The 22,983-nt window shown below is 40.9% G+C and overlaps 1 protein-coding gene across 1 annotated transcript in view; it reads left to right on the top strand.

Annotated features, from left to right (window-relative positions):
* Positions 1–22,983, top strand: part of FLVCR1 (FLVCR choline and heme transporter 1) — a 70,557-nt gene that overhangs the window by 39,680 nt on the left and 7,894 nt on the right. Inside the window, exons 4-9 of the mRNA XM_077485752.1 lie at positions 1,821–1,888; positions 8,727–8,830; positions 11,547–11,657; positions 15,365–15,470; positions 18,120–18,231; positions 22,835–22,902. Coding sequence (XP_077341878.1) covers positions 1,821–1,888; positions 8,727–8,830; positions 11,547–11,657; positions 15,365–15,470; positions 18,120–18,231; positions 22,835–22,902 — 569 coding nt within the window. The remainder of the gene's footprint in view (positions 1–1,820; positions 1,889–8,726; positions 8,831–11,546; positions 11,658–15,364; positions 15,471–18,119; positions 18,232–22,834; positions 22,903–22,983) is intronic.

Here is a 22,983-nt window from a genome sequence, read left to right on the forward strand (position 1 = left end):
TAGCACTAGGGTTAGGATCTTTGTTGTTTTAGGTGGAAAAAATGCACTGTCTCTACCATAAATAATAGCTGCCAGCACAAAGAAAATCTGTGGTATGTGAACAAAATAAAAAAATAAAATGTGCAGCACTAATATGATGGAATGTCACCATCAAATGCTAATAATAGTGTGCTAATTTGATATAACAATATGCAATTATATCGCAAAAAAATAAATATACCAATACGATGGTACAAATATTCATGTAAATCAAATCAATATAAAATCTGTGACAAAGTCCATAAGTGCTGAGATAAATAAAGTGACTATGTGAGTTGTCTGCAGATATCCACCACCATATGGAAAAAGGCTTACCAAATGAATTGGACCCAACTAGACATATACCTAATGAGTCTATAAGGCTTGTTGGTGTAATCACACCCAGGGGAATGTGCCACGACTCCGGCTTCTAATGTGTACTGACTGGCAAGGATCTGTCATTAAATTGATATAAGGGTATCCACATAAGACTGTACTAGCCGGTATGTAATGTGGTTCATCCCAATAACATGTAGCAAAGGAGAAAAGATGGGGCCCGTAGTGTGATACCGTTTATGTAAGAAACGCAGTGGCATCAGCAAGGCCCTTCCCATTTTTACGATTTATAATAAATATTTCTTACTTAAACAGTATCAACTCACATAGTCACTTTATTTATCTCAGCACTTATGGACTTTGTCACGGATTTTATATTGATTTGATTCACATGAATATTTGTACTATCATATTGGTATATTTATTGCAATATAATTTATTGCATATTGTTATATCAAATTAGCACATTATTATTATTATTATTATTATTATTATTATTATTTAATGGTGACATTCCGTCATATTAGCTCTGCACATTTTATAGTTTTATTAGGATCTTTGTTACCTTTTGAAATGCCATCTTTGATACGATCCATTGGCATTAGTGAGAGGTGATAGTTGGGTGCTACTGTTGGAGTAAGTGGTGTACTCTCCCCCTCTCTGTAGAAACTATTTTATTGTTTGCCTGAAACTAGCAAAGGATCTCAGTCCTTTATCTCTCCTTTTTAGTTATGTGTTCCTTGTTTTAAAATATGTGAGTATGGGGTGGAGGAACATACATTCAGAGTATATAGCGTATACAAGTAGATCATACAGGTTATTGTAAAGAAGCCTGACACATGCTGGCACTGCTAAATTTGTACTGGGCATCCAGGCATTAGTGGGTTAGTTAACCTTTTGCTTTTAAGATGATCGTGTCTAGTAAAAATATATCAAGTCAGAGGTATAATGTGTGTGTTATACACATGTATAAGCTTGTGTGGCCAGAGAGATCCATAACTGCTCATTTGCATGGCTCAATAGGTTTCCCTCTCGGTATAGGGGTGAAAATATGGAGGGGGGAGTTGTGTGAGATGGGATAGAATGAAATTAGGTAGGAGGAATCATGGGATGATCACCGCAAAATTCCTTGGAGCAAATTAGATTAAATAAACATGCAACACAGACAGGAGAAACACAAATTGTAACAGTAGTCATCAGACAGCCAATTTGTACTATATCAGGGTTTCTGTATTCTATAATCCATGAATAGAAACTGCAGGTTTGTACATGATATCTGTGAAATGCAATCCTGTAATCTCCCTGTAAGAGGAAGAAATGGGTGAAGATCCAGTCCTTCATCTTGAGTGAATCATGTTCTCGGTATTTGCAGTGTCAAGTTCAGTTTCTCTTCGTCAGCCTTGGCTTTATCCATGGCAAAATATTTGATCAGGCATGAGATAAGACATTTGTTCTTTTTATTGCAGGGATCATGACCGGCTCCTTCTATTCTGTGTCCACGCTGCTAAACCAAATTATTACATTTCATTATGAGGTCAGTCTCCTCTGTATCACTGTCAAATGAATGCCCAATTGTGATCTGTATCATGTGTCCGAGTTAAAGAAGCGAGAAATCCAATAATCTAATCACTAGTGAAAAAAATAAAATGGTGATATAAATACAGTGATATGAACCTGTAAATGATCAAGATGTGCAAAAATACATAAATGTGTGAAATGCAAACCGCGTGCAATAATAACCTCCTCCACCTGGTTGCTGTTGACACTGTTCACTTCACATTAATCAAAAATAATACCAACACAGTGCTGCGCTACCAATAATACGATAACAATTAACATGCAACATATAAATGTCCAATTATGTGATCTTAAAGAATGTAATAAGTTCAAAAAGTATCAAAAATTCTTCCAAAGTTGAATCTTCACCCAAAACAGTGCACTCATATGACCAAAAAGTGCTGGTGCTCTAGCCGCTCAACTTACGATCTGACCCCTGTTTCACCAATGGGTCAGACAAAGCAGGTCACCTATGGGGGGTGATCAGTAAATCGGTCTAGTGTTGATGCTGATACTCCCTTTGTCTCGCTCTCCTTCCTCCTCACTGGCTTCACCAGTCTCGGGTTTCCCTTGGGTGTATCCGGTATAGAATGGGGATAAAAACACCAAATCTAGTGCTCTCCGATTGCAATGATTTATTTCTCCAATAAAAATTACATACAAGGTACTCACAAGGGAAGTACCTAAGCAATGTGAGCATAAAAAGACGAGGTGACCGCGGGATGACGTCCCCATCTGAGACAACTGAGCACCAGCACTTTTTGGTCATATGAGGGTGAAGCTTTAACTTTGGAAGTTTTTTGGATACTTTTTATTTTTTGAACTTATTACAATCTTTAGGAACACATAATTGGACATTTATATGTTGCATATTAATTGTTATCTTATTATTGGTAGCGCAGCACTGTGTTGGTATTATTATTATTTAAAGAACGCTAGTCTAAACAAGAGTTCCCTTGTTTTGTAATTACTGTGCTGAGATATATATAATATATATATATATATATATATATATATATCTCTCAATCTCTATCCCACACCCACCTAACTGTCCCTGAGCCACCCCCATCAAATCATTCTCTGGAGCTATTACCTTTTGTACCACCTTCCCCTCCCTTTTTAGAATGTCAGCTCTATGAGCAGGGCCCTCCTGTATTTTTTTTTTTTTTTTTTTTTAATCTCTTAAGTCTGTTCACCAAAACAGATTCCAGTTTTGGCCGATGCTGGAAAGGTAACCCGCACAATGATAATCTGGTTGTGCACACAAGCTTTGGCCTTTTGAGGTGTTGTCATTCTCCCTGCTAGATTATTTTTTTATATTATGGGAAAGATAACAGGAGGAGCTGGGATACACAAAGGTAGGAACAGCCTAGACTCGGATGGAGAGGAACTGTGTTGGGAAATAAGGCCAGTAGATCTGAATGTTGAGTATTATACATATAGGAAGTTGATGGTCAACTCTTTGAATACAAGGCATTCCCTTCTTGAAAAAGGTGGATATCATGAATGATGCCACCCCCTCTTCTTCACCTCATCCAATCAGAGATTGCCCTGTATTCATTAAAAGGGGCAGTGGCCCCTCAGGTATGATGTACACATACATACATTGTGCCACTGGACCACTAGTATGCAGTTCCAGTAATTCCTGGAGTTCTGCTTTAAATAAAATAACACCTTTTGGGTGGACTGAACCTTTAGGCCTCATGCACACTGGGCTCTTCTGAATGCTTTTCACCTAGCAGGAGAAGAAAAGCATTAAAAATGCACCTAAAGCCGCTTTTTTCAAACGCGTTCAGGTATGTCCAATGTTTGGGCATTTTATTCATTTCATTGTTCAGAATAATAATTTATTCTGGCAATTGAAATAAATGCTCAAATGCTAAACGCACCTAGTGTTTTAGGCATGCATGTTGGTTGTTTTTCTGCCCAAACATTCCTCTCCTCAGTGCGATTTTGGTGCGTCCCAGATTTCTGCCCTTAAAATACCTCCCTGCCTCCAAGCTCCTCTAAAAGCCTATGTGTGCATTGACGCATAAGGGGGCACAAATTTGGATAAATAAGGGGAGATGTTGGGACTTTACTTGAGGCATGCAATGCGTTTGATATAAATATAAATAGTATTGAGATGCATATGGTCTACTCGCGTAAAAAACACGGATGGACACATAACAAATTGATTCGTATTGATGATAATAATAATATTGAATAACATACTAATAATAATAGAAGTAATAATGATAATAATATAATTATATAGTTATCATATTTATTCAATAATTGAGTAACATAACAATTCATAATCAATCATAAAATATTTGATACAGGTAATAAGTAAACATAATTTATGAGCATCGAATTCACATAATCATGATTGATAGATTAAATGCAGAAGGATAACATTAAACATAAATTGAAACATGATACTGGAAATAAAAAATCCCCAAAAAATTATTTTCCAGAATTCATTATAAAAACCGGCTTGTCTTGGCACCCTTTATCGGGGACTCTACACGTTTCATGGACTGTAGCCAATCCTCAGGAGTGAAAAATGCAAGACTATACTGAAAGATGAATAAATAAATGTATAACTATTAATGTATGGTTCCCTCTGGAAAGGAGGAGCATACAGACAGACAAACAGCTGGTCAGTCACTCATCAGCTCAGAGGCTGTGCCCAGCTTCTGAATGGGGATACGATGGTCCGAGCAGTGTGGCTCAACATTGAGGGGCATTTAGGGGCCAAAAAAAATAAAAAATAAAATGCCTGTAAAAGGTGAACTTGACAGCTACTGTGTGCATGAGGCCTATAGCCTCATTTACACTGCTGCTGCTAAACGGATGTTAAGACCCCTTTCACACTGGAGGCGTTTTTCAGGCGCTTTAGCGCTAATAATAGCGCCTATAAAGCGCCAGAAAAAAGCCTCAGCTGCGATCCCAGTGTGAAAGCCTGACTGCTTTCACACGGGGCGCTGCGCTGGCGGGACTTAAAAAAACAAACAAAAAAACAACTTCTTTGCAGCACTGTAGGAGCAGTGAATACACCGCTCCTAAAGCACCCCTGCTCATTGAAATCAATGGGCAGCGCCACCGAACCGGTTTTAACTATTTTTTGCCCACCAGCAGGGGCTAAAAGCACACCGCTAGCGGCCGAAAAGCACTGATAAAATGACTGTAAAGCGCTGCTAAAAAAAAAAGCAACGCTTTACCGCCGACGCCCGGGCGCTGGCAGTGTAAAAGTGCCCTTTGAAAAAAATGTCTAACTGCTCCTGAACTCGCATCTGTTATCTTATTACATGTACACAGGGTCATTTACAGATGATTCTAGGCAGTTGAGTTTAGAGGCTTTTTTTTAGTGCAAAAAAATGGGGTCCAGAAGCTGAGTTTATAGGCATTTCAAGCGCTAAACGCGTTTAGCCACGTTTCGTTTACAGGCGTTTCTCATTTTTGGCTATTTTGAGAATTATAAATAAAAAATGCTACTAAACGCGGCATGTGAACAGAGCAAAATGGACGTTTTAAACTTGGGTTACTATCTGTCAAGTTAAATCATTCAGGAGAGGTTGTAAAAATGTCCCGTGTACATGAAATGCGTGGCTGTTGGGCAGATTGTCTGATCTTCAATACCAGGTGTTTAGAATAGTTGTCTGTGTCTGCCCGTAAGTTTCACTGTTATTATAACCCTGTAATGCTAGAAATGTTTTTGTAATTATTGCTTTTGCTTGTGTTATTTATGATGATATTGGTTGTTTTATTATAAACGATAATGTCGTTCATGCATTTATGCACAATATACAAAAACAAGAACCTCAGAGAAGGTGAAAAACAGGGTGAAATTGAAAAAGTAAATTCTAAACAAGAAAAACATGACCCTCCCATCCACTGCACAGTGTACAGTATATTGTTGCACATTCCCTTGCAGTTGAGGATGTTTTTATTTTTTATTTTTTGTTTTGTTTTGTTTTTTCAATCAAATAGTTTTTATTGAATTTTTTTCATTATACAACAAAAAGAAAAACACACATAAAACATTTTAAAATGTTATCCACACAAATCCCACCCACAGAAATAAAAAATAAAAATAAAACGCCATAATTGCGCTCACCAAACTATATTTCAATCGGTACTTAGACCCCTCCAACACATGACTACTGTAGATGCTGCATATATTCATATTTAATTATTTCCTTCCAGAATTATATCTCAATATGAACTGTCCATATTAATATTAATATACTCAGCTGACTTCTTAGGCAAGTTGGAGACTAACCACCATTGACAAATTTTTACACATTTTTTAGGACACCTCCTATGTTTTATGTCTGTTCCTCTTGTCTTCAATTAAGATCAGCTGCTTTTGATCCATTGATCCATTACTGGTGGGTAATTTTGATATCCATTTTTGTAATATGTTTGCGAGCCATATACATAGTTCTCATCCACATCACATACGTTTCAACTGGGAGGGTATCTTCTGGTATAATCCCTAGCAATGCAATTTTTGGATCTAGCTGTATTTGTGTAAAACACAGAGATAAAATATCAAATACACCCTCCCAGTAGCGATGCAATTTTGGACAGCGCCACAGCATATGCATAAGTGTACCTGTGCCAGTGGTACATCTTGGACAATTTGGTGTATTTGCTGTACCCCAAGAGTGTTTGTTTTTTTTTTTGTTTTTTTCTCCTGTATCCAAAATGTTCCAATGGCCTAGTTCCCACCAGTGTGGTCAGTTCGTGCAGAGAAAAAAAAAGCCTTCTGCATTTTTTTTTTTTTCTGTACTAAAATGTGGCAAACTGCTTACATAACGCATCTAAACAAGGAAAAAAAAACAAGGAAACTGAATAAAAAGAGGGTAAAAAAAACACATAAAAGTGCACTAAAACGCAGCAAAAATGCGCATGCAGAAACACATCCAGACTGTGTCTCTGTGGTATGAACCAGCCCTAAATCTTGCATTACAGCTTCCAAGAGTCTTGGCTGACCTCTCATTTCAGTACTGCTTAGAAATATAAAAAATAGTGGCCACTGTAGTGCTATATACTGTGAGCTAATGAGGAGGAAGGTAAATTTACTTCAATGGGTTTTTGTCTAGAGTAAAATTCTATATCTGGCCACGCTACATGCTTACAATAAAGGGACACGTGTACAGTATTTGCCCTGCACTGGGAGCCCCACAATTGAAGTGACACTCTGTACCTATGAAATACCAGTGTTACCAGAGGCAAAAAATAGTAATCTGATTTATGCTTGAAGCCATACCAGAAACTATATGTCCCCCCCTTGCTGTGGGGTTGCACTCACTCTGAAAGGTTTAACTGCTCGTTGCACTGTGCAATGGACTGGAGGTGTCTTCTTGTGAGATGTTGTCTGCTCTGCATTTCTTAGGAATCTTGATGAAAGAATGCCCAGCGATGCAGAGGATGGGCATAAAGCAAGTATATAAATCACACTTTGAGCCTTTTTAGTGGTGTGGATATTTGTAGAGGCTTTATATTATGTGTGTGTTCTTTCAGACCTCCTGAGACATTGGGCTTAAAAATGACACTAAACTTAACCATTTAAGGACCAAGCCTATTTTTGACAAATGTTTACAAGTTAAAATCAGTATTTTTTGCTAGAAAATTACTTAGAACCCCTGGAAAAAATAAATAAATAAAATTGTATATAATATAGAGTGTGTGTGTGTGTGTGTGTGTGTGTGTGTGTGTATGTGTATATATATAATATATATATATACATATATATATACACACACACACACACACACACACACACACACACACACACACACACATACACGTATATATAATGTGTGTGTGTGTATATATGTATAAATTTGCGTTTGGTCTTCCAAATGCAATTTGTTTGAAAAAATACACTTCACTGAATAAAAAAAAAAAAAAAAACGAAATGGTAAAGGTAGCCCAATTTTTATATATTGTAAAAGAGGATGTTACACTGAATAAATAGATACCAAACATGTTATAGTTGAAACTTGTGCACGCTCGTGGAATGGAGACAAACGATTACTTAATCTCTATAGGCGACGCTTTCAAAATATTTAACAGTTACCAGGTTAGAGTTACAGAGGAGGTCTTTTGCTAGAATTATTGCTCCCGAGATGGAGTATGGACTTAGAGATGTGCAATATGCATATTGCAGTTCACATGACTGCAACTAAAGTGCACTGCTCGTTCTAAACAAATGGTGGTAAGGAGGAAAAGGAGATGTTCTGGAGCTAAAAGAGGGTTCTACAAGGAGGCAGAAAAACACAGCAATAAAGAATTTCATGGAAAATGCATTACAGGGCTAATAGGGGATGTGAGTGGATCCTTTTTGGAAGGATATAGTTTCGCCTGGGTTCACACTGATGCGAATTTACAGCGAGTTTGATGTGTTTAGGAACACACAGATTCGCAGGTCAAAAGGCATATTATTCTATGGCTTTGGTTCACATGCGTTGTGAATTTGATGCGAGGAAAAAAAAAATGGTCCTGTGCATGTTGACTGCGAGTGCAATGCGAATTCCTATGGTGCAGTGTGAATTTTATCTTCATAGGCTTCAATTGAACTTTCAGTAAACTCGCAGCACACAGTTCACATCTCTACAAATTGTTCCCTGTCTGCCTCCTGAAATTCGCAGGAAATTCGCACCTGTCCACCTCAAAACGCAAGGCAAATTCGTACCTCACACTGGATCAAATTCGCAGTAGTGTGAACCTAGGCTAAGTGTCACTTTAATTCTGATTATGCTGGTTTTAGCCTGATGATTGACACATGCACTAACTGTCTGTCTGGGTGATATTGCTGACAGGGGGAAGAAGTAAACGCAGGACGGATTGGGCTCACCCTGGTCATAGCTGGAATGGTTGGCTCTGTCATCTGTGGTGTGTGGCTGGATTATACTAAAACTTACAAGTAGGTAAACACTGAACCTCTAACCGATTTTCACTGCTGTGTTCTGTGTATACTTTTGCCTCTGTTCTATGTCCATATACATTGAGTAGATATCTGGTAGTAAATGCAGTAATTCAACACCTATTGTCTTTCTGAAAACTATTTGTTCTAAACTTTAAGGGCTCTTTCACACATGCTGTTCAATCCAGTCCACCGGTCCGTTTTTCAGGCAGACCTGATCAGACAATCCATGCACCTCTATGGAGTGAGGGACGCCCGCTAACATATGGCACTATCCAATACGCCAAATTCAGAAGGCTGGAAACCCAATTTTTTTTCAATTTTTTTTTTTTTTTTTATCCGTCTGGCGAATCGGATCTAATAGAATTGAATGAAAATGGACAGGCAGTTCCTTTTTCATCCAATCTCCCATAGAGGAGAGCGGGACTCTGACGGACCTGTCATCTGCCTGCTCAGCAGATCGAGTCAGTCAAAACGGACAGCCCTGTGTGAAAGGGGCCTAAAGGATCACTAACACAAAAATATTGTATTCTGGTATCTGTATGGATTTAGAACCTGTAATGATACAGTGGGGGCAAAAAGTATTTGATTCCCTGCTGATTTTGTGTGCGTTTTGCCCACTGACAAAGAAATGATCAGTCTATAAATTTTAATGGTAAGAGAGTACTCCTAATCTCAGCTTGTTACCTGTATAGAAGACACCTGGGACTGGGAGCGAGGAATCTTGCTGATTGATAGGGGATGAAATACTTATTTCATTCATTAAAATGCAAATCAATTTCTAACTTTTTTGAAATGTTATTTTCTGGATATTTTTGTTGTTGTTCTGTCTCTCACTGTTAAAATAAATTTACCATTAAAATTATAGACTGATCATTTCTTTGTCAGTGGGCAAACGTACAAAATCCAGTAGGGGATCAAATACCTTTTTTCCCCCTCACTGTAGTAGTGTTTATTATATGTACTCTTGACTTTATATTTTTTTCAGCTTTACATGCAGTGCATCACGAGTGACTGTTACAGGGGTTATGGTAAACCACTAATGGGTGTGCTTACAGTGGTCAGCTTTTATTCCTGGGATTTCAACTTTTTGTTCCCAAAAAAAAAGTAATTGCTTAAAAAGCAGCAGTTGGCATTGGCCTCAATTTTGTCCCTTTTAAAGTAGACCTTCACCCTCTACCTACTTTTTATAATTTCCCTCCTTACCCCTTCCTTTAACACAATCACACATTTTATCATTTATTTTTTTGTAAATGCTGCTTTTTTTTTTTTTTCTTTCTTTCTTTCTTTCCTGGACCCACTCTTTCTGGGTTACTTGCCTCATCTCCTAAAGCCTGCTACACAAAGGCGGAATATTGGCCAGTTCAGCAGAAACCGGCAGACATTCAGCCCGGGTGTACAGCAGCCTGTCCAGGTTCTGTCGAACAGGTATGCTGGAAAAACAGCATCCAATTTGCGAATAGCTGTGAGCGCCCCCCCCCCACCTTCAGAACACAATAGCTCAGTGAGGAGATCACTGTAGTGGCACCCCACTGGGTTAAACAAAAAAAAAAACCTGTTCAAGTGTGTCAGGCTTTAGAGACTTTGAGGCAACCGTCAGGACCCAGCTGCAAGAACCAGAAAGAGACAGTCTGCTCCCAGATGACGTGAGGAAGGTGGCGGGGCAGGAAAAGGTGGACAGTAGGGAAAAGTGGGAACTGCAAAGCAATGCTGGATTTGCTCGGCATGTAGGTGTGTTTCATGAAAGACAACCCAAGAAAAAAGTTAGGAGGGTATGAAAAAAAAAAGGGTGGTGAGGTTCCTTTCTAAAGCCCATAGGGAGTACCTACAGTTCACCCCAGTTCCCTGATCTAAAACACACTAGTCACCCAGATATGCATGTTCTGGTAGGTTACTAACATTTGAAAATTGTATTACAAAGCTGTTGTATACTAGGGTATCGTCCACTTGTATCCCATTACCCACTTGTTTCCAAATCCCACATCCCCTTCTTCCCCCTTTATCTCACATCCCATGCTACCATACTTCTACCCCTATTGTCCTATTTAACCTTCACCCCATTAGCCTAGCCTATTTAAAGTAGAACTATAGGCAAAACTTTTTTTCATTTTGCATAAGTTGTATTGAGTAGGGAGGGTTATAACCCCTGTAAGGTTTATTTTTGCCATCTGTGTTCCATTGGGGAGATTTCCCTTCACTTCCTGTCCAATAGCCACACAGGAAGTGAGAGGAAATCCCTGCTAATTAAGGGAATTTCTTGCAGCCCACCAGATCTAGTGTCCCCATTGGAAGATTTCTCCTCTATTACTTTTTTGGGGACAACCCAAAATGTAGGATTTCCTTTTTACTTTCACTTTTTCACTGATGATGGGAAACAGGACAAATAGAGAGGGTGAAACTTTCTAATGGGGGCACAGACCGCATTAAAAACTGACGGGTTCTAATTCCTCTCCACGCTGTCCAAAAATTAAAAAGAAAAAAAAAGTTTTGCCTTTTAGTTTATACTTTAATGTATTATTGTCTTAATGTCATCTTAAACCTTTTGTATAGTTGTGGGTTTTTCAGCAATACAAGGTGGCAGCATGACATCTGCAAATATAACCATTCTCAATAAAGACCTAATGGATAAAAGTATTAATCTACTATTATTTTTAATATATACTTTGGAGTATTCCTTTAACTACTAGCTAGCTGTAACTGTGGGCTTTCTTTACAGACAAACGACTCTGGTTGTGTACATCTTGTCGTTTATTGCGATGCTGATCTTCACCTTTACACTGGATCTGGGGAATCTCATAGTGGTCTTTGTGACAGGCGGCATTCTTGGGTAAGTGTCTTCACCTTGTGAATATGACCTTCCTTGTACTGTTTGGGTTCAGCTACAGGTAGGTACACAGGAGATTGGAGATCCCTTTCTCCAGGCAGAGAGAGCCTCTGCGAGTTCCTGAAACGCGATGCATGTTACTTTATGTGAATAATAGATAAATGTATGACTATGCCACAGTGTGCTGGAAAAAAAAAATCATATTTTCCTGTGTTTAGATGTTGGCGCTATGATGGGTCTATTACTTAGCACAAGACATGTACTTCAATATGTAAATGGGGAGCTTGATCCATGTGGAGGGTGTAATCAGGGCGGCTAGGGAGCTGGAGTATCACTTTTGAGAGAATCGCCCATAATTGCTACCAAAAAAAGTGACAATTCAGACATAAAGTGATGCTAAAGGCTGCAGATATGCAACTTGCCCTGAAGCCCCCCTAATACTTACCTGAGGCTGATCGCGATCGAGCGATGTGCCTGAGAGCGGCTTCTCTCCCGAGCCTCTGCCTCCTCATTGGCTGAGAGATGGCAGCGGGAGCCATTGGCTCCTGCTGCTTTCAATCACAGCCAGTGAGGAGGGAGCAGGGTGGCAGGATCAAGCCCCCTTCTGTGTGTCTTATGGACCAACCGAGCGGGGCTGGGGAATGGGCATTCAGGAGTGCCCACATAGCCAGTGCCTTGCTATGGGGCACTTGGGGAAGAAGAGGGGCCAGGAGCACAAATTGGGGACCCAAGAAGAGGGGGATCGGGGTGCTCTGTGCAAAACCATTGCACAGCACAGGTAATTATAACGTTCATTTTTTTTTTTTTTTTTTTTTTTTATATCACTTTAAATCAATATAACTGTGCAGAAAGATATATATTTGCCCTATTATTTCATTTTACTTTATCTGAGCCGCAGTGTGTGTAATGGTGTCAAATAACAGGATCCTTTAGTTAATAGGTAAATAGACTACTATAGGTTTCTACTACCTGACTGTTATTACCTATCTTCTCTGGAGAAACAACCCGTGATAAAAATGATGTAGTTCCATTTTATGCTGCTCATTATAGTACCAGAATGGGAAAATTTAATGACTTAAAAGAAAAGTATAGTTTTATACAAAAACAAAACGCACACTCACCTATGTGGATGCAGCTTTGGTCTAATGTCGCAGCTTTCCCCTGCCAGCTCTCAGCCTTTGTACACACGGTCGGACATTCCGACGGAAAATGTCCGATCGGACCGTGTTGTCGGATAATCCGACCGTGTGTGGGCTCCATCGGACTGTTTCCGTCGGAATATCCGACCGACCAAGTTTTCCAGCTTGGCTATAAAACTTTCCGACAACATGATCCGATCGGACTTTGTCCGATCATGTGTAGAGAATTCCGATCGGACAAAGTGCCACGCATGCTCAGATCAAATTCCTACACCAAAGCTATTGGCTACTAGCCGCAACGTAGTCCCGTCGTAATGAAATAACGTCATCATGTTCTGAACGATCGGATTTTCCGACAACTTTGTCCGACCGTGTGTATGCAACAGTTTGGGACAAAATCCGATGGATTTGGTTGTCGGAATGTCCGACCGTGTGTACAAGGGCTAAGACTGAGAAGGTGAAGTGATCACATGACCACTGATCGCTCAGCTCTCACTCTTCAGGGAGCAAAGAGCTGGTGACTATCAGTCACCGACTCCCTGCTCTGCCTCTCCAGCGCTCACTGGAGCACCAGGCTGTGGAGGGGAAAGGAGCAGCTAGCTCAAGCTGAGAGGATGAGCCTGCTGCTGGTCAGGAATCTGTGTGGATCCCGACGTTATTGTTGGGATCCCTGCAGAGTCTGGACTGGGTCTTTGACATCAGCTAACAGCGGGCTTTAGCACAATGTCGGCTGACCTAGGTAATATAAGAGTCCAGAACTAAGCGCACTCCTGTGACCCACATAAGTATGGTCAAAAGAGCTTTACCATACTTCTCTTTTAAAGTGGTTGTAAACCGTAACAAAAAAAAAACCCTGCAAGACAAAGGCATAATGAGCTAGTATGCATAGCATACTACCTCATTATTTACTTACCTGAGATGGTAGTGGTCCTCGTTCACCCGGGGGTTACTCCCAGGTATCGTGGCTCCGATGTTGTGAGTGGCAGGAGCCACGATGACGTCACTCCAACTCCGGTAACGGCACAGTCTAAGTGAAGCAACGGCACATACATTACGTTGCTTCAGTTTGCTTAAGTGCGCATGTGCCAATGACATCGGCACATGCAGATACAGGGGATATCTCCTAAACTGTGCAGGTTTAGGTGATATCCAGTGTAGCTACAGGTAAGCCTAAATATAGGCTTACCTGTAGTAAAAAGTGGTTGTAAAGGGTTTACAACCACTTTAAAGCTGACTGTCGGCCTTCCCTTCAGTTATGCAGAGTTATACCGGCTCCTCTCCTATACTGAAATTGTTTACTCTGATGCCACTGCACATTGTGAGCCTCTCACAGTATACATTAGAAGCTCCAGCAAGTCGGATAGAGCTCTCCTCATTTGCTGACTGAGGACGTCCAGCAGCATCTAGGCTTCCCTCCCCAGTCTGACTGTTCCTGGCCCATCCCTTTAATTCAATTAGTTCTTTCCTGGAGGCTCGGTATCATATGTGGACGTTACCCAGGGAAGTCTGTATGCAAATCCACGTCCACCTCTCCATCCATTGATCAAGACATTATTTGCACAACTCTACCCCAAGACTCAAACCGCTGTTTGCATCAGGGCTGAGGGAGGTGGGGTCAGGGCCGTCTTTAATATTGATTGGACCCTGGGCAAAAAAATGTCTTGGGGGGGGGGGGGGGGGGCATGCAATTTCACTCTCCACCTGCTCTGAGACATACAATAAATAGAAGCTGGACTTAAAATCAGTTTACTGTATCAGACCAGGCAGCAATTGTGATTGGTTGCCAGTGGTTGCAGCATATCATTACTGCTTACTGACTGGTTGCTAGAAGTTACAGCACACATTACGGCTCACTGATTAGTTGCTAGAGGTTACAGCAAATTATTTCTGCTTGTTAATTAGTTGCTAGAGATTACTGTACAGTATTACTGCTCACTGATTGCTAGAGGTTACAGCACATCATCTTCTCACTGCCACCTTTATTTACATATCAATGCCGCTGGCCACGGCTATTTGGTTAGTAATGCTGTCGCTATTTACATATGAATGCCAGTTATTTACATGTAAACACAGGGTCTGCAGGTGAGTCATCTGCACACAACAATAGGGCAGAGCTGGGCAGCATTAGTACCAGCACTTCACACTGAGATATCGGGACACGGCAGAGGACTAAAACTTCAAAGGACAAGGACATTTAAACTGGAATAGTTGGCAAGTATGAGGCAGCTGCTTTGGGCCCCACAACAATGACAGGGCCCAGGGCAGCTGCCCCCTTTTGCCCTGCCTTAAAGACGGACCTGGGCGGGGGTGCTTTGATGTTTTCAGGAAGCTTTGTACAGCACCCTGCTGACTCCTTCCACTGTTCTTCATCTGTCTGCATAGAGCAGCACAGAGTGGTGACATTACTGAGCCTATAATAAGGTATGTCATGAACACGGGCTTTATTTTAAAATGTAATTGGCATGTTAATGGGGGGGGGGGGAGATTGAACCCAGAAAGGCTTAATATATGCAAATTAAACTTCAGCTTGAACACTGACTTGGACTCGCACATTTTCTTTTTACCTCCCAGATTCTTTATGACTGGATATCTTCCTCTGGGATTTGAGTTTGCTGTTGAAATCACCTACCCAGAGTCTGAGGGCACCTCCTCTGGCCTTCTGAACGCCTCTGCCCAGGTAAATAGTTATTTTTTTTACAAATAGTAACCTCTTGCCTGCTTAGAATCATCCATAAAAGTTAATTGTGGTTCTGCTTTTGCCTTTAAATTCTTTATAACTTTAGATGTAATGCCAAGTGTCTTTTATGTCCTTGTAGACTTGGTAACTTGACCTTTGTGCTAGTAGGCAATCTGTGTGATTAAAAAAAACACTATTTATCCTGTTTTACTATCGTCACCAAAAGTAAAAAGAATCCCAAACTTTGGGTTGTCACTACAACAGGAAAAGGGGAAATATTTCAACGAGGACACTAGATCTGGTTACTCTGGTGAGAACCACGGATTCTCTTACTTGGGAGGGATTTCCTCTCACTTCCTGTTTTGACTATGGGAAAGGAAGTGAAGGGAAATCTCTCCAATGGGACATAGATGGACTCTATCCATAATGGGGGAAAGACTGTTTAGTGTCACACAGGAGCCTTTAAGCCTCGGTTCACACTATGAACGGCATATGAATCGCACAGGAAGCACACCGCATTCCTGCACAATTCACATGATTCCGTTCGGTGCCATTTGTGCTAGAGTTGCCACCTTATCCCTTTTAAACCCAAACACATCTGAATTACATAAGTTCTGAGGCTAATTTAATACAGATCAGGGCCAGGCACCAAGTGAGTTTAATTACCACCTCAATCAGCCACAGAAGCTGTGTAATTAATATGTGTTCAGTTTTAAAGGGATGAGGGGGCAACCCTAATTTGAGCTCATTTATTTTGAATAGCTAAAATCACACCTCCACTGCACCAAAGTCATGCATGCAGCAATTTTGGGAATGCGCTGCAACCAGATCACATGATCATATTGTTCCATGCAATCTGTTGCAGTAAAATTCAATGCATTTATGACCTGCTTTTGGGGTGTCGTTAAGGTCCCAGTGACACCTGCAGCAGATTGCAAGGGCAGTACAATTTTAAATCCGGTGCAGGAAACATGCAACGATTGCAGGTTTCCTGCACTGATTTCTAGTGTGAACCAAAGCTAATTGTTCTTTAACTGTTTCCCGACCACGCTATAGCTGAAAGACAGCTACAGTGCGGCTCTCCAGTTCTGGGAGGATGTCCGTGGACGGACTCCCATGTTCACACATCAGTCTTGCTCTGTATCATTTGGACACAGCTGATCACAGATCATGGTAAAGGGCCAATCAAGTGAACAACTGTGTCCAGTCACAGCTGGTCACATTTAAACAGACCTGTCAGTTATCTGCATTCCTTTCCTCACATACTATTTCTGTATGGGGAAAGGAGAGTGATCACTGGCAAATCTGACCGGGCACAGTGAGTACATTTACACTGATAATCAGTGCTGCCTCATCCGCACCCATCAGTTAAAAAATAAATGACTTCTTTGCCAAATTTTAGCACAGACATGAAGAAAAAATTTAGTTTTTTTGTTTAGCAAAAAATAAAAAACCCAGCGGTGTTTAAATACCACCAAAATAAAGCTTGGTCTCCAAAAACTATAAGAATTGAATTTGGGTACAGTGTAGCAATTGTCATTCATAGTGCGACAACACTGAAATCTGAAAAATGGCCTGGGCAGGAAGAGGGTGAAAGCACTCGGTATTGAAGTGATTAATGTTTTCATTAAACAGTTCACTTAAAGGAGTTGTAAAGCCAGAAGGTTTTTTTTTTTATCGTAATGCATTCTATGCATTAATATAAAGACTTCTGTGTGCAGCAGCCCCCCTAATACTTACCTGGGCCCCATCTCCTTCCAGCAATGTCCACGAGTACCTCGGCTGTCCGGGACTCTCCCTCCTGATTGGCTGAGACACAGCAGTGGTGCCATTGACTCCTGCTGCTGTCAAAGTAATTTAGCCAGCCAGGAGAGAGAGGGGGTGGGACCAAACTGCAACTCCATGTTTGAACGGATATGCGGAGCTGCAGCTCGGCTCGGGTGCCCCCATAGCAAGCTGCTTGTTGTGGGGGTACTCGCCAGGAACAGCGAATAGGGACCCTAGAAAAGGAGGATCTGGGCCACTCTGTGCAAATCCACTGCAACAGAGCAGGTATTTATAACCTGTATGTATGTTTGTTTATTTTTTTTATTTTTTTTTGTTTTTAAATCACTAATTACTATTCTGTTCTGTTATTAAAAGCATTTTGACTGACTAATCCCATAATGGCAGCTGTGCCAGGGCTGATGTTATGTACAGGATCATGTTTGCAAATCAGTTAGGGAAATCAGACCACTATTAATAGTCGGAGGCTTGTGGTGAATGAAGCAGGAATTTTGCATAAATTGCCCACAAGGGGAAAAAAAAAAATCAGTTTTGTAATCCTGCAGGCAGGCTGACAACGGTCGGTGCAGAAAAGGCCCTGTATTGTCAGCCCATTAAGAGCATACTGGATTTCTGGCAGATCAACATCTACTTTTCTGTACATGCAGTGTTTATAAGTGCACATATCACAGATATATACTGATTTCTTTTAACTTCTAAACTTTTACCCCGGCATATACTTTCAAGTTCTTACCAGAATTCTGATTGATGCTTCAATATCAGTATAAATGCTCCAAAAACCTACTTTTTTTTTTTTTTTTTTTGGCGTAGCTGTGTAGCGATCTTTATTGTTTCTTGATGTGCTTCTACCCTCTTTTTTTCCAGATATTTGGAATTTTATTCACCCTGGCTCAGGGAAAGCTGACAACAGACTACAGTCCTCAAGCTGGGAATATTTTCCTCTGTGTCTGGATGTTTGTGGGAATCATTTTAACAGGTAGGCACAAATCCATAGTAATGTTTACAGTATTTATTAATGATAAAGAAAACCAAGTCCTTACTGCTACATGTTTGATTTCTTTTGGCGCCACTCAAAGTAGAGGTGAAAGCATATCCCTTAGAGGTGCACCGAATGGAAATTTCGGTGCCGAAACCGAAAATGCAGGATGCACTTGGCCGAAAACCGATAGACCGTTTTTAAAAAATTATATATATTTTTATATATAATTAATCATACATTTAAATTAATATGAATTTGTCAGCCATCGTTGGCACCTTTAGCGCAAGAAAGGCTCAAGAAAAATGTATCTTTTTAAATTCTATGTATTTCTTCGCACTGGTTCCTTGAGCTTTCATTGTGATGTTAAGTGCCAGTTCACACTGATACCAATTTGTTATGAATTTGATGCATTAGAAAAAGCATAGATTTGCCTGTCGTCCAAAAACACATTGTGTTCAATAAAAGTTGTTCACATCTATGTATTGCAATTTCAATGCGAATGCAATGCAGTAACTACAAGGGTCCTATGCGAGTTTACTGCAGTGCGGTGCGATCTTCCTCTCCGTAGACATCAGTGGAAACCGCACTGAAATTGTATCTTGTGTTCAGATGTGTGCAAATACTACACATCTAACCTGAAAAGAAATCACAGCTGTGTCCAATCCCATCCAACGCATTAAATTTGCATTATAATCACCATGTCTTTAGCAGAAGTCACAATACAAAATCGCACTGAGCTTCAGCAAAAATCCACAGAATCGCACCCATTCTGATCGCATCAGGGTGAACCCAGACAAAAAATCCTGCTTGCTGCATTTTTGGTCAGTTAAAAAAAAAAAATCTGCACCTCCCCAGTTGAAATGCATTGAAAATGCGTCAAGAACGCATCAATAACACACACAAGTTGCGGTTTTTGATATGGATTTTGAGTCACATGACCTATGAAAAACGCACCATAAGCACAGTTCGTTGTGGCAAAATAGCAGCAAATTCGCATACGTTTTGGCCATTGAAATTTCCGTGCATCTCTAATATCCCTGTGCCCCAGAACATGGGGTGCAGGCTTTTCCTAATACTAATCCAGAGGGTTAGTAAATGTAAATACTAGGAAGGATCGCCGCTGCTCCCGACCAGCCCAGGTGAATAAACGATAAAGAGCGGCCTCAGCCTACATGTCTTCACCAAACCACACACTCTAATGCTGCGTACACACGACCAGACTTAGGTCCGACAGACTTTCGACGGAGTTCTGACAGAGTTCTGACGGACTTTCCGAATGAACGGACTTGGCCACACACAATCACACCAAAGTCCGACGGATTCGAATGTGATGATGTACGACCAGACTAGAATAAGGAAGTTCATAGCCAGTAGCCAATAGCTGCCCTCGCATCGTTTTTTGTCCGTCGGACTAGCACACACACGAGCGGATTTCTCGGTAGGAACTGGGTCCGGCGGAGTTCTGGTGGAAAAATTTGAAACATGTTCCATTTCTAAAGTCTGTTAGACTTTTGCAAATCAAAAGTCCGCTGCAGCCCACACACGTTTGAATAGCCTGCCGGAATCATTCCGTCAGACTTTTGATGTTGAAAAGTCTGGTCGTGTGTACGGGGCATTATGCACCCCCATGGAGGTTTAGTCAGCATCTTCTAGATACTCTATTAGATACACTCCTGTGTGTAGTGTAGGGCCTCCTTTGCTTTAAGAACTGTCTGAATCTCTTGTGACCTTTAAATCATTCTTCATTTAACCACTTCCCACCCGTGCAGAATGACGACCGGGAAGTGGTTCAGTTATCCTAACTGGGCTTCATATGACTTCCAGCAGGAAAAAAAGCCAGCGGCCGCCCGTGAAGGGTGCCCAGTGCGGCAATCAGTGGCGTGTCACTCTGACACACGGCAAACCCCTGATCGTGGTAATTAACCTCTGACAGAGGCCTTTTACCACATGATCAGCTGTGACCAATCGCAGTGTGAACCAGGAAGTGCTTTCCTCGGTTTGCACTGACGGGGAGAGCTGATCGGCGGCTCTCCTGGCGGAGGGGGGGTGTGCACTGATAATCGGCACATTCGTCATCAGCGCAGTCCCCATATGGGGTGCCCACCACAATGCCAAACACTACCCAAAAATGTAGTTTGGGTACAGTGTTGTATGACCGAGCAATTGTCATTCAAAGTGCGACAGTGCTGAAAGCTGAAAATTGTCCTGGGCAGGAAGGGGGAGAAGTGCCCAGTATTAAAGTGGTTAAAGTAATCCTTTCAGAGGGTCAAAACATGTGGCATGACCAATCTGTGGCATTAAACTTACCTGTCCATCAGCCTGTTTGTTGAAAGTTCCCCAATTCTTTTTCAAGTAGTATTAAACCCAAAAACAAACATTTATTAAATTGCAGCTGATCAGTTCTTAGTTGTGATGGCTGCATTCGTTTTGTATTTAAGAGTCCTTTCTTAAAATAGCGCCTGTGTAGCATCTGAAAAAAAAACAGCCCCTTTCACTCCAGTGTGAAAGCCGGAGGGCTTTCACACTGGAGCGGTGAGCTAGCAGGACGTTGAAAAGTCCTGCTAGCCACATCTTTGGAGTGGTGAAAGGTGCGCTGTATTCACCGCTCCTAAACCGCTTCTAGACATTGAAATCAATGGGGCAGCGTGGCTATACAAAATGGAAAGTGAACAGAAGAAAAATCCAAATCATTCATTTTTGGTGTGACCCCCTTTGCATTCAAAACAGCACTAACTCTTCTAGGTACACTTGCACACGGTTTTTGAAGAAACTCGGCAGGTAGGTTGTCCCAAACATCTTGGAGAACTAACCAATTCTGTGATCTTCTGTGGGTGTAGGCTGCCTGAAATCCTTCTGACTTCATGTAATCCCAGACAGACTCCATGTTATTGAGATCAGGGCTCTGTGGGGGCCAAAACATCATTTACATGACTCCTTGTTCTTCTTTATGCTGAAGTTAGTTCTTAATGACATTAGCTGTATGTTTGTTTGGGGTTGTTGTCATGCTCAGAATAAATTTGGGACCTATCACACGCCTCCCTGTTGGTATGGCATGCTGGATTCGTTTCTGCCTGTATTTCTCAGCATTGAGGACACCATTGTTCCTGACCAAATCTCCAACTCCATTTCTAGAAATGCAGCCCAAAACTTGCAAGGAATCTCCTCCATGCTTCACTATTACCTGTAGACACTCATTATTGTACCGTTCTTCTGCCATTCGCTAAAACACTGCCTCCTGCTACAGCCAAATAATTTAGAATTTGACATCAGGCCAGAGCACCTGCTACCATTTTTAGCCTTGTTTCCACGTCTGAGATATGGCTTTTTGGTTGTAATTCTTTCATGAAGACCACTTCTGGCCAGACTTTGCAGGACAGTAGATGGGTGTACTTGGGTCCTGCTGGTTCCCGTCTATTCTGTGCTGACGGCACTGCTGGACATCTTCCAATGTCAAAGAAAAGTAAGCATCATGTGTCTTTCATCTGCTGCATTAAGCATGTAAGCAATCACCTTGTAAAACAACCCATTCATTTTAAAATGGAAATTAAATACCCAAACCCATTTTTGTATGGATAAATAAGTGATCACATTTCCAGATCACGGTGTGATCTGCTTAGTGTGGTCAGTTTTTAACAGGAAAGCAGAGGGACTGGCAGGAACACCAATGATTTCACATGAAGGAAGCAATACAAAGAGAACAGGATACTTTCTCATACGTACATGAGTGCATGGTACAGCAGGCACATATCAGGAAAAGTGTTGGGGCAAAAAATGGTTTGTTTCCTTGCCTGATAACCGCGTCTTTGGTCTTCAACATTTTCTGATTCTTTGTGCTTCTTTAAAAGAGCAAGAAACGGCACATCTTGAAACCCCGGTCTGCTGTGAAATCTTTTGCTTGGGAGAGATTTTGCTGATGCAGTATAACTACCTTGTGTTTTGTTGCTGTGCTCAGTCTTGTCTTGGTGTATGACCTGAGACATGAAACTGTCTTCCACAACCTCACCTTAGTAGCAGAGTTTGGCTGTTTCTCACCCACCTTTAAGCCTCCTACACAGCCGTTCCAGTTAATGACTGTGTTTCAACCTACATATGAAATTGATGATCATTAGCTCCTGCTTGGTATAATTGGTTAAACATGCACCTGACTCTAATCCTACAAAAGCCCTGACTTAGTGTAAGAATTGATGCTGGTTTGAAGCCAAAGGGTGGTCACACCAAATGCTGATTTGATTTGGGATTTTTATTTTGTTCGCTCAATTAGCATTTTGTAAATTAATAAAAAATACACAATTCAAATATGTATTTCTCAAAGCATTCTAATTTGACAGCATTTCTTCACACCTGCCTTTAAACTTTTGCACAGTACCGTATATATAATAAATGTACACTCATCTTCTCACTAGTAAAATGTGGATAAAGTAATCGGCGTTAGTCCAAAGGTTTGGAATTGATAGTTGATAATCTATAATGGTTATAATGCACAGCTGATATGTTTTTTGCCTCAGGGCAGATGATCCCTGTGATCATTGTTACGTGACTATTCCTATCTCATTCTACCTCTCTATAGCTTTGTCATTTTGTTATTCTGTTACTGTTGCAGCTCTTATCAAATCAGACCTAAAGAGACACAATATAAATGTTGGAATCACGAAGTCCGAAGTCAAAGCCGTAAGTGTACCTTTATTTCATAACCAGGCATATTCTATAAGTCATAAAATGATATGCAATGTGGAGTAACCTATGATCACC

The sequence above is a fragment of the Lithobates pipiens genome, unplaced genomic scaffold, assembly GCF_037356315.1.
Source record: "Lithobates pipiens isolate NorthernLeopardFrog02 unplaced genomic scaffold, aLitPip1_a1.2 Scaffold_18, whole genome shotgun sequence".
NCBI lineage: Eukaryota > Metazoa > Chordata > Amphibia > Anura > Ranidae > Lithobates > Lithobates pipiens.